At 44.9% G+C, this 18,690-nt stretch overlaps 1 protein-coding gene across 1 annotated transcript in view; it reads left to right on the top strand.

Moving 5' to 3' along the window:
- man1a1 (mannosidase, alpha, class 1A, member 1) overlaps positions 1–18,690 on the top strand; it is a 122,288-nt gene that overhangs the window by 54,878 nt on the left and 48,720 nt on the right. The window contains exon 4 of the mRNA XM_041958704.1: positions 4,122–4,202. Within this exon, the coding sequence (XP_041814638.1) occupies positions 4,122–4,202 (81 nt within the window). The remainder of the gene's footprint in view (positions 1–4,121; positions 4,203–18,690) is intronic.

Raw genomic sequence — 18,690 nt, 5'->3', positions numbered from 1 at the left:
AAAAGGTGTCATCGGGATAGTGGGATATGTGTAGATATACGTATATATATGTGGATGTAGTACGTTGAGCACAGCACATACCTGAAGGACTGATGGGCCGATCACACGGCACCATGCAGGCATGTCTGTGAGTAAAACACACACTCTTTGCCTCTTTCCTTTGATGTCTGCCTTCATTGCAGAACCATCCTCATTATAAAGTCCCTGTTAAGAAGTCCTCATTAAGGGGGAGCAGAAACACACCGTCTGTGGCTGTAAACACGACTGTGTTTCACTTTAGGTATCTCAGGACCAAAGAGTACATCTGCCCGGCATCATATAATCATCAAGCCCTGAAGTCGAGTACGCCTTCAGATTAGCTTTAATCCTCTTCAGGCAAACCCGTGGATGCTCAGCGCGTCACCTTATTCAACTTGTGGAGGTTTTTCACACACCTGAGTTTCCAGTGCCACAACGATCCCCCGTGCATAATCCTGCCTTATTTCCTCTGTTTACCAGCAGTCGTCCTGTCACTCACGCAGCGTGGAGCCCATTGTCTTCTGATCTGCTGCAGCAGCACAGCGTTTAGAGCTGCCTTTGATACTCCATGCTTTCTGCATATGCTTTAAAATAAGTGTTTTTTAATGACTGGGAAGGCACTTACCGTGAACCCACAGCTGGAAGATGTCTATTTAAATCTATTTAGGTTTGCTAATCTTATTAAAATCTGGTTTTCTAAGAATAGATTTGTACATTTCTCCTGACTTTACTCTAGAAGTTTGTGTGAAGGATCACGGAGGCAAAAAAAAGCATTTGACAGCATGATAAATGACGTGGAATCACAGAACAGGGCTGACGTTATGTCTCATCAACAACAACACAGTGGAAATCCAGGAGAGTCAGTGTGTGAAGTACGCCCCGAGGAGATTTAAACGTTAGAAATGTTGCATTGGACCACAGGAGCGTTAAAGCGAAGGCACGGTCACCTTGTCTCAGGTAGACGAGCTGACAGGAGGCAGACAAAGACAAAGGGTGGTGAGATGAGGGCGGCTGTTCGAGCCTGATGAATACAGCAGTGATGACAGCAGCCAGGAGTGTTTGTCTCTGGACACTCGGCCAAGAAGACGTGACGTCACAGATGGAGAAAGGAGGGAATCCAAATATACTTGATGTGTTTATGCAACACTTCTACATCAATATAACTGTCCCAAAGCAAAGTACCAGAGTTCTGCTGGCTTTGAACTGGCAGCACACACATCCACAGGAAGCTGACAGCAGCGGCGGGGGGAGGAAACACTTCTGCCTGCTTTCTGACTGCTGTGTAAACCATTTTTCTCAGGAGCTGTGGGCTCCAGACTAATGGTTTGTACCCGCTCGCTGCCACAGAGCTGCTGGCTAAGGAGGAAATTGTGCAACAACCATTAAGGTCCAAAAATATGATGTTGTGGGTGGTTTTACTAGATTTTAGTGAATTGAATGGAATTGATCCGGCACTCGTGAACTCCGTCAGCACCACGAGCCAAAGGAAGTTTACTCAGCACTATTCAGTGTGTCACATCTCTCAGAACCATCTTTCCTGTTCCAAATCGTTTTCCTACACACCTAAAAAGGGTCTGCAGTCTTCGGGGATCAAAGAATAACTGGTTTTGTGTAACTCTCTCTCCGATGGTTTGTGACGTGTCTGGATTCACAGTCCAGGATCCGATGAAGACGATACACTGCTGTTCAAAGCCAGTTTCATTCAGCCAATAGGATTTCACGGCGCCAAAATAATTTCGGCACACCAAAGAAGATTATGAACCGCACCGTAGCCACGTTTCCATCCATGTGTTTTATGCACATTCTGAAGTGTTGCATTACACGAGGCTGAAGGAAACGGCAAAATTCTACAAGACTTTTAATACTAAGACTAATAATCTCAAAACGAGGTGTGAGAAACAAGCTTTCACTCACAGTTTCTTTTGCCTGTTTTCATGAAATTTGGTTGAGGTTGATCCAGCAGATATTTTTTCAGCCAGTCCTGATAGAGGAGTGTCCGTTCCTGGATCAGTGTCTTCCCTCTGAAGTCAGTGTTTTCAGTCATGTTCCTGTAAATCAAAGCAGCATTACCTGCTCATGCTAAAGTCGCTCGCCTCGTGGTGACTGACGTAACTTGCATGATGCTGTACTAGTTTTCTGTTACCTGTCAGTCTCTACATCACTAGTCTCTGGTAGGAACAGCACCTGGCGTGACTTCAGCTTCACTCTCGGCTATTTTAAGTGCGCTGAATGAAATATTGTGTGGCCTGCATCACAAAACCTGAGAAAATATGAGCGTGGCTCCAACAGCTCACTCAGAGTCCCACTGCAGGAGCCACACAGGTCACTGCCATTTATTTCTACACAAGCAGTTAAGCAGCACTTTGAAATCTATTTCAAGAGAAAGAGTGAGAGTACAGGGTTTATAACACTCCTGAGACTTCCTCTGAAACACAAAGCATGATGGGAAAAAGGAAAGTCAACATTTCCTTTCATAATAAAACTATATGTAAGTTTTAGCTTTTTTATTATTTTAAGCTTTAAGAGCAGCAGCACAGTTTGTCCAGTGACAGCAAACACAGAAAGATCATAAGATCCACTTTGATCTGGTTTGCTTGTTATCTCATCGACTCATCTGCTTTAAGTCCTCATTAGTCTTCTGCTCGGAAAAGGCCCTGCTTCGTCAGTTTCGTGCACCCTCTGCATTGGCTTTAATGTTCACATCAGGAGACTTGACTCCTCGGCTGCCAGCTTCGTCAGGAACAAGAAAACGTCACACAGCCGCTGACTCGGAGGGTCGTCGTCCGGCAGTTTAAAGCAGTGATGCTGCTGCAGGAAGGCGGGAGAGAGAGACGTGTTTGTACCACATTCACTGGTCAAATTAAGCTAAAATGTTCATTCCAGAATATTCCACATCGTCTCGCTCTTCTGTCTCATTTAAACTGCTCTGCTAATAGACAGCAGGCAGTAGGAAGACATAATATTGTCCTTTTGCACCTCAGATGCCTGAGTTTTATGGAGGAAATGATAAAATTTTAATTAGGACGAATTAGCTACACAATCTAACCGCTCAATCAGTCATTCAGACTGGGGGAGAATGACGGACACATTTGTCTGGCATATAATTTGTTTTTCCGCAGCACAGAGTCTATTGTCCTATCTCTGGTTGACAGCAGTGACTTATGAGAGCTGTCAGTCAAGCACAGAAATTTCCTCTGACTCAGGAATCTGTTCATAAAGACGTGAAGAGAGCGGGACGGAGAGATGACGCTTCATTGTTCTGCTGCACAGACAAATGGCTTTACAAACACCAGCAATTTCTGTTATTATTCATCCCATTTCCTCTGCCAGAAGTGCGTGGTATCCAGGGATTGATTTTTTAACTCTGGAGGTGATGTGGAGCCCTTCACTGCTCTGTGAGACGCCCAGCACGGGCCCTGATTTATTTACCAGAAGATCTAATACGTAACGACAATGTTTGCTGTGTTCAGGCGTCCTAATGTAGCTTTTTTTAGCATGCTAACATCTCCATCTGCATTATTTTTTCACCTGATGATGGCGCTACATCAGCCATGTCCAAACTATTCCATAAAGGGCCGTGTGGCTGCAGGTTTTCGTTCCAACCAAGGAGGAGCACACCAGGCTGGACTCATTTAATCAGCTGATAACTAAGGGATCCCTTGATGTTGATGGTTGGCCTGGTGTGCCCCTCCTTGGTTGGAACGAAAACCTGCAGCCACACGGCCCTTTATGGAATAGTTTGGACATGCCTGCGCTAAATTAATCGTTTATAGTTCCACCCCCGGGAAGAACGTACCACTTCAGAGCAATCCATCAAAAAAATCACTCAGCTATTTTATTCAGGACCGAAGTGATGGACCGGCCGACGTGGCCCCTCCTCTCCAGTGTTCCTACAGAGATAAACTCAGTTTTCTACTCCGCACACCCACAGTGCATTATAACTGTTCAAAACTTCTACTCATGCAGCGCAGGTATCCACCTCTCAATGCTCCCTGAACGCATGCATAATGCACACACCATGCACATTGCTGAATGTGGCCGGATGAGCCACTTCCATCATTCACTCACTTTCCTCTTCTTGCTTTTCTTTGTCCCTGTTGCAGAATGCGGAGGTGTCTGTGTTTGAGGTGAACATCCGGTTTGTTGGAGGTCTGCTGTCTGCCTACTACCTGTCAGGGAAGGAGGTAAGGACCATGCTGAAGCTTCCTGTAGTGTTTTGTCATGCCGCTCCTGCAGTGAAGGAGACCTTGAAGATGGAACTTGCTGCCTGTTGGCTGACTGATGAAACAGATGGTACTGAGTAAATGATGGATGGGGGAGACCGAGTGAATGAACGAGAGCTTTTATATGCTCATAGTATTTCATAATATGCCCTAATGGCTGGTACAGATAAGTGTATCCCATTAGCGAGTGCCAAGGTAAGTTCACCTTCCAAGTTCCCTCTTTCTGAGTTCAGTTGGTTCACTCCCGGGTCAGAACTCCAACCCTGCTCGTGTGATGGTCTGAAATATAGTTGTGGCTTCATGTGGGGCTGTGCACAGGTGAAGGACACAGCAGTGTTATCCATGTGTCAAACTGGGCCTTCAGTTCTGCACACAGCGCTGTCCTGAGTGTAAGTAAGAACATTAGTGAACCTACGGTTGCCTGCAAGGTGCCTATGATATAGAAAACAGCCATTTTTCACAGTTGCACTAGAAGAGATTCTTTTTATGGGTGACAGGACAAAGAAAGGTGGTGTTTCCTTCAGCCTGGGGACGCAGAATATGTTCTGAAGTGTCTGAGTGCTGAAAAATGATTGTCCAGACTCGCTTTATTCAGAAAAATGAGAGAGGAGAAGGATTCCACAAGGCTTCTCACTTCACCTGTTGTGCCAGTCCTGCTGTGTGAATCTGCTTAGTGAAAATAACATTATACTCAGCTCATGTTCGGCTCTGCCAGTGCAGGGATTTTGTGTTGAACTCACTTTTTCTCAATACCTTCTCTTCTTTCTCTCTCATAATTACCTGCCTCAGCCTCTTAATGAGCGATAAGACCCCGTCACAGAATGAAGAACTCCACAGATCAGCTGCAGAAAAGCTTTAAAGCCTCCTGAAATCTGGTTCCTGCACAGTGTGTTTCTGAAAACTGAAACATTTCATTTCTGCTTCCAGACTGATGCCACTTTGATCCTCACTCTGATACACAAATACGGGAATACACACTGTCTTAAATCTGATCCAGAGCTGCGAGGCTAAGTGCTTCTTTGTAGGCAGGCAGAGATCTTGTAGGTCAGACTGGGAGTGCTCTGCTAGCAAAACCCATTTCCAAACACAATGAGCATTTCAATGCTTTAACACACACACACACACACACACACACACACACACACACACACACACACGCTCTCTCCCTGAAAAAAAAGAGGTGATGTTGCTTTAAATGGCTTGTTTTCTCCAACAAACGCATAAAACCCATAAAAATCAAGTTTATTATAACATGAAGAGAAAGAAAAGCAAATCAAAAGCTGGGACGAGGAAGTAATTTTCATTTTTTGCTGGAAAATGTGTCCAATAATTAATCTGTTATCAGATCAATCGATGATAGATTTTCTGTTGATTAACCAATTAATTAATCAACAGAGCATTTGAACTCTAAAGTGGAGATCAATATGGAGGATTGTAAGCTCTCGCTGCTTTATTGACATCCATGTGATGAAGCTCCACACTGGTCGACCCATCGGCCAATCGCATCGAGCTTCCTACTCTGACCTCACTGACATCCAGTGAAGAGAGGCTCCTGGGAAACGGCAGCTCGCCGATCGTCTGAACCGATCATCCTTTCAACAGGTGTGAAAGAGTGGAGGTAAACTGTGACTCCTCATCATTTGTCAGCAGTCACTCTGAGCTCCATTTCACCTCTCTGTATCGTAGACCCGAGGGGGCCCTGTCCTTCAGCTGCAGGTCAGGGCCCCCTGAGGGTGGAGGGGGCAGATGGATGGCTGCTGGGTGGCCTTGGTGGAAGGCTGTTAAAGGACAGGATGACTGAATGTTGCTGCTGGTGAAGTCCTCTAAAGGACTGTTCATGTTGGACTAAGAGACTGCTGGGTGGACACTGAAGGGGGGGGCTGGGAACAAAAGACCAAACCGCATCAATGCTGCTGGGTCCAGTGAAAGATAACTGGGAGTACTGGAATTAACTGAGCTTGCACTGGCAAATTTTTAATTACATTTCAATTCCAATTAAATCCACTTTAAAATTGTGAAGACGTGCAGAGGGGGAGGAGGGCTGGAACGAAGCTGCCAGCTGGGTATATTTTGTCATGTTTGCTTCAAAGACGACCGATCAGTTTTGTTTCGATTGACTAATCGTTTAATTGACTGGCTCTAACAATGTAGGACGTCCCGTCAGTGTTTAAAGCTGCGATCCAAATGTAAATTTAAGATTATCTCCAGGATTAGTGGTAAAGTTTTAAATTAAGAGCACACACACGATGACACTGTCGTTATTATTCATTGATTGATTGTGTCTTGTAAAACTGGGTCTTGGTCCTCCTTCACGAGCAAACGTTGAGTAAATGAAAGACTGTCGAGCAGTTATGCCTTAATCAGGATTAATTCAGTTTATTAATCTGAGTTGTCTCGTGAGTTTTTTGAGAAGAGCACTCTGCTTTTCCTGTAAATCCAGCCCTCCCTGATAAAAGCTCCTGCAGATAAAGTGGAGCTTTGCAGCAGGTGCATTTGCAGACTCATATATTTATAACAACGTGGACTAATTGAACACTGGTCAGGCGTTATGTAACTCCCCATTTGGAGCATCTGTTAGATGAGACTGTGCCTGACCCCCCGAGAAGATGTTAAACCCTCAAACCCAGAGACCACCGAGCAGAGAGAGGCTGTCAGCTGAATGGAGACGAATACAAACCTCACAGACTGTTCTTGACCTCTCCTGCATTCTGCAGGTTTGCTGTCTGAATTGGAAAATGGATTCATCGGCGATAGCAGACTTTGTTAATCCCAGGCCACTCGATATACTCCATCACGACAAACTGAAAACCGATTTTCATTTTCTTTTCTTTCAGTTAACATTAACGTGAATGTCTTTGGATAACATCACAGTGCGTGCCCTGACGAGCGCTGTCCTCTGTGGAACCTGTATTATTTTTATATTATGTACTTGTGTAACCGTTAGAAAGATACTACGCAGTGTGGAAATAAGTATTCAGCACGGCAACAGTTTTTTCATTGAGACTGAGAATTTAAATTGAGACCATCGGTATTCACTCAATAACAGATGAAAAAAAAACACTTTTGTGCAATAAAGGGGAATGACACAGATAGAAAAAGCATTAAACCAGCTGATTCCACTAATTAGTTCTACCTGTGCTCGTTAGAATCAGCTGGATTACTGCGTGTTGGTAGGTCAGTCATTAACATTTGGTTTGTGTTGACTGGAACATGTTGTGGAGGATTTAAATGACTAAAACATTTCAGCTTCTTAAAACCAAAGAATTACAACTACAAAAGGCTTAAATTTGCTCAATTTAACTAACAACTTCAGCTGCTAAAACTGCAAACAGGCTAAATAAGATAAACTAATCAAGCTGCTGATCAGTATAAACCACAGCAGTAGTTTAAGCTCTGAAAGCAGCTGAAGTGTCGTTTAAAGAGTGAGAGGAGAAGCAGCTGATGTCAGAGCGGTTGAGGTTTTGTGTCAGTCGGTGTGCCTGCTGTGTACGTTCAGGCTTTTTAACTGCTGTCAGTGTCATTTTCACTTCAGCCCACAGTTAAACTGCTTTCAGTGTTCACACATTAGCTGAAATCAAACATGAAGATATTCGATGAATCGTTCTCTCCTCCTCCTCATCGTCACATGGTTTTTTTTTAATTTAGCTGGAAGTCAGAGGTTGAAGTCCATCACTGAATTTTGGAAATAGGGAGAGTTGCCGGGTTCAGGGAGGATGATGAGCGGTCAGAGGGTGGCGAGAGGAGGTCGACGCCGACAGAAGGAGCAGGTAGAGGAGAGCAGTGCCTCCGTCTCTCCCTGTCGGTCTCAGTCTGGCTCCGGCTCAAAGAGACCTGAGCCTTTGATGAAAATTTGATCAGTAAAAGTACAGCTGGTCCTGGCTGTGTGCACCCTGCTGGCAGGCTTTTAACGCCGCCGCCCGCATACAGATCACAGCATGTAGCCTCATCCAAGGAAGAAAGGGAAGAAGAGAAGGATGGTAGGAAGGAAGGCAAAAAGCATGGAGAGACCAACAAAGTAGGCGGCTTCCAGTCCTCCCACTAATCAAAGCTAAGTGCTTGACGGAGGGAAGGACGGAGGAAGGACGGACTGCAGCAAGAATGAAAGAGAGAAAAGCCAGAGAGGAGCAAAAGGAAGGAGGAAGCAGTGCATGAAGGAAGATATTGTTAAGGAAAAAAGGAAGTAGGGACGAAGGTGATGACTGATGGAGGAAATGACCCGAAATGAAGGGAAGAAATTTGAAACCATAGAAGGAAGAAAACAGAGGGACAGTTCTGTGCTTATCTTACTAATGCTGACAGTTTTAATCTTTACTGTTTTCAGTTAGTGTGCAAGAAATCAACCTACTTAACTGTTTGAGTCCAACAGGAAATGATATAACACTTCTGAACGTCAATCAAACCCTGGCTTCAGACAGCTGCTGCCAAAAAAGAGCAAAATTCATATTATTTCTTCTATTTTCTGAGGTGTTCTTGGAGCTGTTCCACCATCCACAATACAGTCTTTCAGGTGTGAGCAGCTCCTCTTTTCTCTTGTGCATTGCATTGTGGGGGAAGAGCGTACAATCAAAAACCAAGAGGTTTTTAGCCGTGCATACTGGCTGCACTTTCCCCGGGCGAACAAACTATATGCTCATCATCCACTGAGAATTAGTGTGCAGTGTGGATTTAGGATGCAGCTCGGTAGGAGAACAAACACTGGGGATTAAAAGAAATGAAAATAATAAAGGAATGAAATTAAAAGAGCACTAAAGGGTAGAGGAATGGAGGTCAGGAAATTGGATATTAGAAATCAAAGAGGAGTTGAGAACAAAAGGGAAGGACTGAGGAAGGAATCAGTGAATAAATAAGAGAAATATCCTAATAAGAAAATAAATCATAGCAAGAAGCAATAAAATATTGGAAACGGAATTAATCTAGGAAGGAAAGCATGAAGACATGAGGTCAGTGGAATAATGTTATTGCACAGGTTTGGATGAAGAGAGCAGTGAGAGTAATGGGGGGAGGGATGGAGGAGTTAGTGATGTCAGGGAAGAACACATTGTTTAAAGAGCAGAAACACTAAATCTGAGCTTCTCTGTGAAGTGGTGTTAGAACCACCCTGATTCCAAAGGACGCTGTGAAACATTAATAATCTAACAGTGAAAACCTTAAAGCCAACATATTTACTGTCTGAGCTCGTCAGCTTCAGTGATTTCTGTAAATATCTGCTGATTCTGAATCTGATGCAGCAACACGTATCAAACACGTTGTGACAGGAGCAGCTAAAGACTGGGAAAGATGTGGAACGCTCCAAAAACACCTGTTTGGATCATTCCACAGGTGAACAGGCTGACTGGTAACAGGTGATAGTGTCATGATTGATGAGGATGGAGCGAGGGTCAACACTTTGTCACTGTGCTTAATCACTACAAACCCCCTGCAGGCCTGTAGGACTCCATCATGAGGTGACTGTAATGTGTAAATTCAGGTTAGAGTGTACGAGAACCATCAGACCCGTGCTGTGAGGATCCGCTGGTCGTCGTAAGAGGACGTTTTCATCCTCTAGGATGATTATAATGAACAGCAATGATGGTGCTTGATTGTGATGAAAACTAATCCCAATCTCCTTTAGTTGTGTCTGACACAGTAATCTGCTGATGGCAGGGATGAGTGTCCCGGCCGCCTCTCTCATCCTTTAGAGCAACTCAGATTAAAAGAATATCCTGTCGCTGGAAAACAAATCAGAGGCTTGATTCTCAGGTGTCTCGTGGATCTCCTTTAGACACAGACCATCTGTGGCAGCTGGACGGTGGTGACATTTATCAAAACGACAAAATATATACATTTCTGCAGGTGAGGGAACTGACAGGAGCGGTACAATGTGATTTATTTCACAGCATCAGTCTGTTGAAGTGGTTAATCCATCGTAGAGGAAGACTCGTTTGTTAACTCGTACTGCTCTCTCAGTGTGAAGGCAGATGTGTTAGTGTAAGCTCAGCACATGACAACATAAAGCTGAATAACTGAATATTTCGCAGAGCGACTGCTGTACACTGTAAAAAATGAGGGACAACACCCTCAAAGTAAATATGAGGCCTCAGCTGTCGGAGTCAGCCACAGAGAGGCGTCAGTCCTCCCTCTGACGTCTAACTGTGACGTCTCTGACTCATTAAGTCACACATACAGGATGAAATGTACAGAACGAGTTAACCGTGCAGAAAACATGCACGTAGAGATGCATCGTTACGTCTGGTCTGATAACCTTTGGTGACCGGCTGACGCCACTCAGCGCCTCCCTCCGGTAGCTGTGGTCGGCAACAGAAACGACGGCGCAGATCCGTGTTTGACTGATCTGGCCTGGCACGGTTTGGCCGTTCAGCAGAAATCAGCTGAACTTCTGGTTCCTGTCGCCGGGCCTTGATTCATTTCCTCCGTATTGTCAGCGATTGATGTGATGGCACCAGCCTGGCTCAGGACAGCACGGCCCCACTTTGCCAGTTCCTTCTGCTAATCGACCGGCCTGAATAAAGATCGCTTTTCCCAAATAAACTCACAGATCTCAGCACACTCTGATCTGCAATCAGGCGAGCATTCATGTTTCCGCTTCCAAGTCATACAATTACTGATTAGCGATACTGTTTGAGTGGACTGTGAGTGGACTACGATAGAGGTCCTCGAAGCTTTCAGACTGCTCTGGATTCAGTCTGACCATGCTTTCACATTCATTAAAGGACGCCAGTGCTGCTGTCGTGTCGACTCCGCAGTGAAAAGTCATCTCCCAGTTTGCTGCCTGATACCAAAGCCTACAAATATCTCGGTGTTACAGTGATTACGAGGAGTGTATCAGTCTGATGTGACACGATGCAGCGCAGACTGAAGGAGAGATCCAGGCAGAGACACCACGACAGGCTCGCAGACACAACACAGTTCCTGCGGTGAAGTTTGGAAACGGCGGATGTCGAGTTGTGCGTAACTTTCTGAGGTGTTGCTGCGCCATGTGGCTGACAGGGTGGGAAGTTGAACAGCTGCTCGTTTGTAAAATCACATTATAAAGCTCCTTTACTTTACTGACACCTGTCACATGTGCTTTTTATTATTTGTGTCCAAATGAGCAAGTTGTGACGTTCACTCTGTGCTCAGCCCCGGACCCTCGTTAGCCTCGGACTAACAGCACCCCCAGGACGGGCTGAGCCCCTCTCCTATCCACAGGGAGCTTTGCGATCGCTGGTGTGAGTCGACATTAGAACCGATCAATTCAATGTTTAATGTCCTCACACTGAAACGAGTCACGTGCTCGTCAGCGGTTTGAAGATGTTCACTGGAGGCCTTCACGTCACAGTGTGAGTCATGACCCAGTGCTTCCTGTTAGCCCGCAGTGAATGAATCATGAGCAGTGAATAAAATTAGGCTAAGACAGCTCAGGGCTTTCTCCAGCCTGGGATTGAGGTTAGCCTGTGGCTAAGAAACAGTGTGAAAAGCCTCCATGTGACATTTAGCTGAACAGGGCCTGAGCTGGTCCCTTCAGTCCACCACGGATACTAAGTCCACTTCACTCACTCGTGCTCCCCTTCTGGCTCTGCATGGAGGCGCTAAAAATACCCTCAACCAGCAACCAGCACCCCTCAAGAGCTGCATAATAATGTTCTCAATGAGTGAGGAGCGTGACAAGATAAAAACTACAACTGTGCAGTTATATTTGAAGTACTGCATCAGTAAAGTGTTTTTTCAGTGAAAGGAGGGAATACGTGTCTGACATGTGTTACCGCAGTTTCAGTCGTTTGCTTTTAATTAGCATGCACCGCGCTGCAATTAGACAGAGCCAAAAAACCCCACCAATTCCAGATGTCCACGCACCCACACAAACCACATCTGGAGCTGGAGAAGACACAGAAGAGGTGCAGTGTCGAGAATAACAAATGAGACGAGGCATGAAGAAACGGGGACGGGGTCCATCTTTCAGCCAGTGGCTCAGATAATGGAAAATACAGCAGAGAGGGAAGATGTCGAGGTTCAGTGTGTTGCAGTCGCTGCATGGCCGGCACGAGGAAACGGCTTTACACCGAGGAGAGATAGAATGACTCAGTGAAACGAGGATTGACTGAGACAGGAAGCTGCGGGGCAGTGGCAGACTGGCTATCTAATATCTGTACATGGCATGCAGGAAGTTAGTGAGGAAGTACAGTGGTCTTCATCACTTCTGACGCCGCAACGCTACTTTAAAGTACATCGTTTCATTTTAACTTTTTAATGCACTGAAATGTTTCCCGCAAGGCTCAAATGCAAACTGACTGCAGTGGGACTGAGACACGAGGGACGGCCGGATGATGGACAGACTCCTGGTGGAGGACGCCCACAGGCAGCATCACACAAACGCACATTCATGAACAAAGAGGTCAAGGGCAACCCACACTGACAGACCGCCTCCCGTCGTCCAATCAGACGCTCGTCAAGTGTGATGCTCGCTCGCTTGCTCGCTCACACACACACACACACACACACACACACACACACACACACACACACACACACACACACACACACTCCACTTCAGTGTGCAGCCACTGGATGAGAGAGCAGCAGGACAGGAAGCAGGATGGATCTTTAGTGGATTACTTTCTGTGTGTATCTGAGTGGATCGACTGAGGCACAGGCAGGGTTGGGGGTTTGATGTCCGGCGGGTCTTCTCATGCTGAATATATATGCAGGTTGCCCCTGTAGCTTAGCATCCACCAAATGGTGAAATCTTGTAGAACCGCCAGAACTAGTTTTCATTCACAAATGAGGAAGAGTAGGGGTCAGGCCTTCGTGTAGGCGCTGTTTTATCTCTGTGTGTCTTTACTTTTGTAAATACAGTGATCCCTCGCTATAAGGCGGTTTACTTTTCACGGTTTCGCTACTTCACGGATTTGCATCGTGCATTGTGTTCTGCATTCTGATTGGCTAAAAAGTCACTCCGCTTCTTCTCTACCTGTGCGTCAATAACGTTGCAGTTTAATATGTACACGTACGTAAAACAGCTCGCCAAATTTACATTACGTACGTGCAAATTCTCTTGTAATTTCGGGTTTTGCCTGTCACTATGTTCTTCTCCCGAACAAACACACCTGCACCGCGGGCTTCAGAAGAAGAAAACACTGCAGAGCGGAGTCAGGATGCAGCGGCTCAGTCTGAAGAGCAGTGAAATACACCTGAGTCACTATTTGTCCGACTGTACTTTGCATTTTTTTTCATAATCATTTTCAATTTTCTCCCGTTTAATCCAATCACTCGGGTCGCGGTGGGCGGTGCTAATCTCCGCAATTTGAAGCCTTCTGTTCACATCGATGATTAAAATTATTATTTGACAGTACAGTACAGAAGTTATTTGTTGAAAAACGTTTCTAAAGTACTTTTATTTGTGAAACAAATGCTTGAGCCTGTAAAATGGTTTGTTCTTTCTTTCAATGTATAATACAGTATTTAATTGTACAATAATTGTAAAAAAAAAAATAAAATAAAGGTTTCTACTTCACAGATTTTGCCTATCACGGGTTCTTTTTGGAACGTAACCCCCGTGAAAAACAAGGAAATACTGTAATCACAAACCGTTCATTCACACTGAGCGTGTTTGATTCTTAGAAGAAGTTTGATTCAGTCTCTGACAGCAGACTGTCTCTGTGTCTCAGACCTGACAAAACAACATGTAGATGGATATAAATGATGATTTGTGCAGCTAATCTCTTAGCCCGTTGATTTGTAGCAGTGTAGATGAAGGGTTTGGTCTGTACCTGCTCCATAAGTGTCCTGAGACGACTGCGGCTGTGATTTTGAGCTTTATGGATCAAATTGAATCGAATTGATTGATCTCGAGTGATTGTCCAAGATAAATGCTGAACGTTCTCTGGCTGCAGTTTGTCAAACGTGAGGATTTGCTGTGTTGCTCTGCCTTGTGTGATCGTGGGCTTTTATTCTCCAGCACCTTGGACTGAGCATTTCAAGTTATACAGAAAACATAACGATGAAAAAAGTCATCAGTCTCAGCCTCCATAACAGCAACTTTCTAAAAGCTTTGACTCGCCCGACACCTTCCTGACTTTGGATTAGGGGTTTTATGACAACACGTCGTGCGAGCCACCTCTTTTCTCGTGTAACCCGGCCCTCGCTCTCACTACAATAACCGCCTCCGTCCAGATTCAGCTGTTTAAACTTTACACTTTCTATCACCGCCTGGCTCTGATGCAGACGCTCCAGCCTGGCCGGGCTTTTTCACACCAAGCCACCCGTAGTGTATTCCCATCTGTGACCTCCCGCTGCGCAGGTCGGCACGACAACCTGCAGTAGTGGCCGCTGACAGCCGAGCCGTGAACGCGCGCTGTGGTGCAGCGTGTCGGGCGGAGCGCACAGACAGTCCTATCTTCTATCCTCAGGAAATCCTCATTCACTCAGAGAGAAAATTGGCTTTGGGACGGAAAGAGGAAAACAACCGCCCACGTCTCTTTTCCCCTTTTGGCCATCTCGTCAATCCTCCTGCTGTGCTCAAGTAAAGCGCCTTACATGTACACACACACACACACACACACACACACACACACACACACGGCCAAGTAAAGGTTATTTACTCACCGTAGAGAATGAATTTTCTGGATATCTATCTTAATCTCTCTTTGGTCTGGTCTAATCTGCTCTGAGGAGGGAGAGCAGAGCTACAGATGGAAGGAGGAGGATTGAGGACAGGATCACGTCCGACCAGTGTGACACACACCGTCTTCGTATCATGACGAACATGACGAGGTCACGACGCGCCGCTCCTTCGCTCTGTTGTGCGCTGATGTGATGTAACTGTCCGGAGTTTGACTTGCGAATGTTTGAAGTTTGAAAATGCGTGGCGGTCCGTTTAGTTCAGTGTTTAGATTTTATCTTTAGTCTGATTGGAACGGGTCGTTTCCTTGTTTAGTTAGAACCACATATTAACCATTCAGCAGCACGCAGTGTGATACTCTGACCTCACCGTAAGCACCGCTAAGAGGCGCCGAGCTCTGACCGCCGACTCTTGGATTGATGGCCACGTCACCCTCGGACCTGACTGACTCTGCTGTATGTTCTCTGTGCTTTTACTTTTAATTACTAACTGGATATCAAAGGCATCCTGGAGAAAACGTGGACATTTTACAGAATACAGTGTAAAACAGCGGGACAGCAGGAACACACTTAAAATGAAACTTATATTCATGGGTCTCTTGCCCCGATGCATGATGGGAGGTTATCCCACCAACTAACTTGGGATGCTACAATAGAAGTGTCAGGCCGGGACTCAGAAGAGGACTCAGACGCAGAGATCAGTTCACACAGTTGTTTATTGTAACACTCAAGAACCACTTCGCGAAGTGTTAAACAAACCGGCTATGAAATTAATCTAGGCAAAAGCTATATCAACAATAATATCTATAAAAAGAAAAATAACAAAGAACAGAAAACACTCACTCAGAGGAATAACGAAGAAACTCTATGGCTATGAAAACTAGAAACAAAAGACACTCCCGAAGGAGGAAACTCAAACAGCTATGAAAACGTAAATGACTAAACGAGACTGGGTAAGGAAAACAATAAACTCAAAATACACTCCTAAATAATGGAGGAACTGGAAACTAAATAACAAAACTACTACAACAGAAAATCACTCTATCAAGAGGAAAACAATTCGGCTATGATATTAACAGAGAAAATAAACCAAACACTAAGTTATCAAAGGTACAAACAAAAAACACTCACGAAGAGGAATCAAGAGCTTACGGACAATAACTGTGGCTGTGGTACGGGCAAGGGAGAAGACAGGCTCGGGTGAATCGCCGACGGACAAAGACACACTGGCACAAGACAAGGGAGACGCAGACTATTTAACACGTGGAGGGTAATCAGGAACAGGTGGAGACAACAGGTGATCAGGGCGGACACACGGGACACATGAGGAAGGGCAAGTGCTCTGAAACGAGAGGAGAGTTAGGCCTTCAAAATAAAACAGGAAATGACAAGACAACAACCCCATGACAAGACAAACCTCACCGCGGTGTGACAAGAAGTTGCTGATTGAAGGTTGAGTCCAGTAAGATTTTTAGTTTCTGTCCTCCAACACCGACTTAATTTAATCAGCAAGAAAGTTAAAGCTCGGTCTAACTTCCAAAGCTGTGGTCGAATGTCTTCGGGACAACAGTCCAGGTGCTGGACCGGCCGCCACAGTTCAAATCTAGTCTTGATCCTCGCTGACCTGAAACAACGAATGTTTACTACGAGTTTAGTTATTTGACGTCATCTTTAACTGGTTCTGCTCTGATCAGCTGCACTGGTTCAGGGTCGGGACCACAGTTTTAACACAGGTAGTGTCAGGAGTTCAGTTTTCACTGCTTTCCATGCCAGGAGTGCGAGCACTATAAATACCATGAAGTGATGAGTATCTGACATTCATCAGGTTTGATTAAAGGCGTGAAAGGTAGCCTGTGTCTCTGTTGTAATGGGTGTAAACAAAGAGCCTGGACGAGGACAAAGCTCACATCACAGTGACTTCAAAGGGAAAATCCAGTCGAAAATAGAGCCTCTCCAGTTATTCCTAGAGCCGAGGAAAAGGGCCAGAGTGAGCGAGTCACTGTCAGGGTTTATTCCATGCTGCTGTTGTAATGCAACTAAAGTTCAATAAAACATTAATGATAAAAAATGTCACTGTCAAAACAAGAGACAGTCTCTGTTTTCAGGTGGCAATATGGAGAGCCGAGCTGGGATCTGGTAAAAATAGATATGTGTGATTATGTTAAAGGTGTTCAGCAATGTAAATCAAGCCATCACATTACAACAGAATTAGATAAGAGAGGTTTAAACCCAACGTTTAGAGTTGAAGAGCTGTTTATGAACACACTCGTATGAGTCAACACTCACACACTAAAGTGGCTCTGCAGAGATTTACAGCTGTGCACATGTGACGCTGCCGGCTCACCAAAACCACTTTAGATAAGAAACTTGGTTCAGTGAATCAGTACATGGAGGGTAAGACGCACACACACACACACACACACACACACACACACACACACACACACTTGATAGTGTAAAGGTCATGCAGAAATAAAATTATTGATTGAGTCAGCGATCGCTCAGGACTGTAAAGAGGAACAGCAGCTAAATGAAGCGACAGCCTGCGCTAACACGTGTGTGTGTGTGTGTGTGTTTACAGGAGTTCACACAGAGTCCTCTGGTCTTTCATATGTGATGATAAGGGGAGGTTCAATACGAGTAGTGGATGAAACAGTGAGAGGAGAAAATGATGTAACATAGAATGATACGGCTGGAACAAGTTATACAACCAAATACAAGACAGACAATTAAAACTACAAAAAGCAGAACATCCGAATGTTTCCAGAAACTGTCTGATGCAAACACAGACGCTTACATGCACCCAGACCACCTGATAACGATGCTGATGTGTGAGTGTTCAGGATAGCGTCTGCTGTCTGTGCACCAGCTTATTCAGGTGTAACTGCTCGTAGTTTTAAAATGTGTTCTAGGGGCCAGAGGTGGATCGTGTCATGTGGCTTCCACCTGCTCTCAGTACAGCCTGATCACTCTGATATCAGCTTGGTTTCCTTCATTTGAACTGGAAAGTTAACATCATACACTCGTACTTGAGTTATAGCGCCTAGCTTTCAAAAGAGAAAAATGATTTATCTCATCAGTCCACTTTAAGATAAGACTAAATAAAAGCTTCATTGATTTGGTGGATTCATTTCTTACAGACGGCAAGAATAAGAAGGCCTTGTGGCCCAAATGTTGAAATACGCGTACTAAAGTGCCCTCTTGGACGCCAAAACGCGTGCTCAAGTGAAGTCCTTTTCACCCCTGCCCTTCAAAATGTCTGTGCACGGCACTGGAAGGAGATGTAGAGAAGAACAAATAGACAATAAAAGTAATATAACATATATGTACATTATATGCAAAAAGAATATTACCTTGTGAAGGATGGTTTGGAAAATTCTGGACTGCACACGAGTCAAATGTGGATAATAAAAAAAGTGGTTTGAAATCTGCTGGATTAACTGGAGATTAACTAAATGATGACTTTATGATGTGATGAGATTAGCCTGCTGAGCAGACAGCAAACTGTAGCTGTAAGAATCTGTGTGGTATTAGACATGCAAACACACACACACACACACACACTGCGTTAACTGTGTGTATTTAGGATCCTGTATTCCCTTTGGAGCGGTCTGTTGCATTGTTCCTTCAGTACATTATTAGTACACACTCTGCAGTCCATTCTGACTCACACACACACACACACACACACACAGCCACTCACAGCAGTGGACTGCTTGACAAGGGGAAAATTGGTTTGGTCAACAGGGTCACACATGGGCTGAGTCTTCCTTCTTTCCTGTGGCTTACCAAAGCCTTTATCAGTGTGTGTGTGTGTGTGCGTGTGTGCGTGTGTGCGTGTGTGTGTGTGTGT

This window comes from Chelmon rostratus, chromosome 18, assembly GCF_017976325.1.
Source record: "Chelmon rostratus isolate fCheRos1 chromosome 18, fCheRos1.pri, whole genome shotgun sequence".
Taxonomy (NCBI): Eukaryota; Metazoa; Chordata; class Actinopteri; order Chaetodontiformes; family Chaetodontidae; genus Chelmon; species Chelmon rostratus.
Note: the sequence above shows the minus strand (reverse complement) of the source record. Positions and strands in the feature narration are given on the sequence as shown.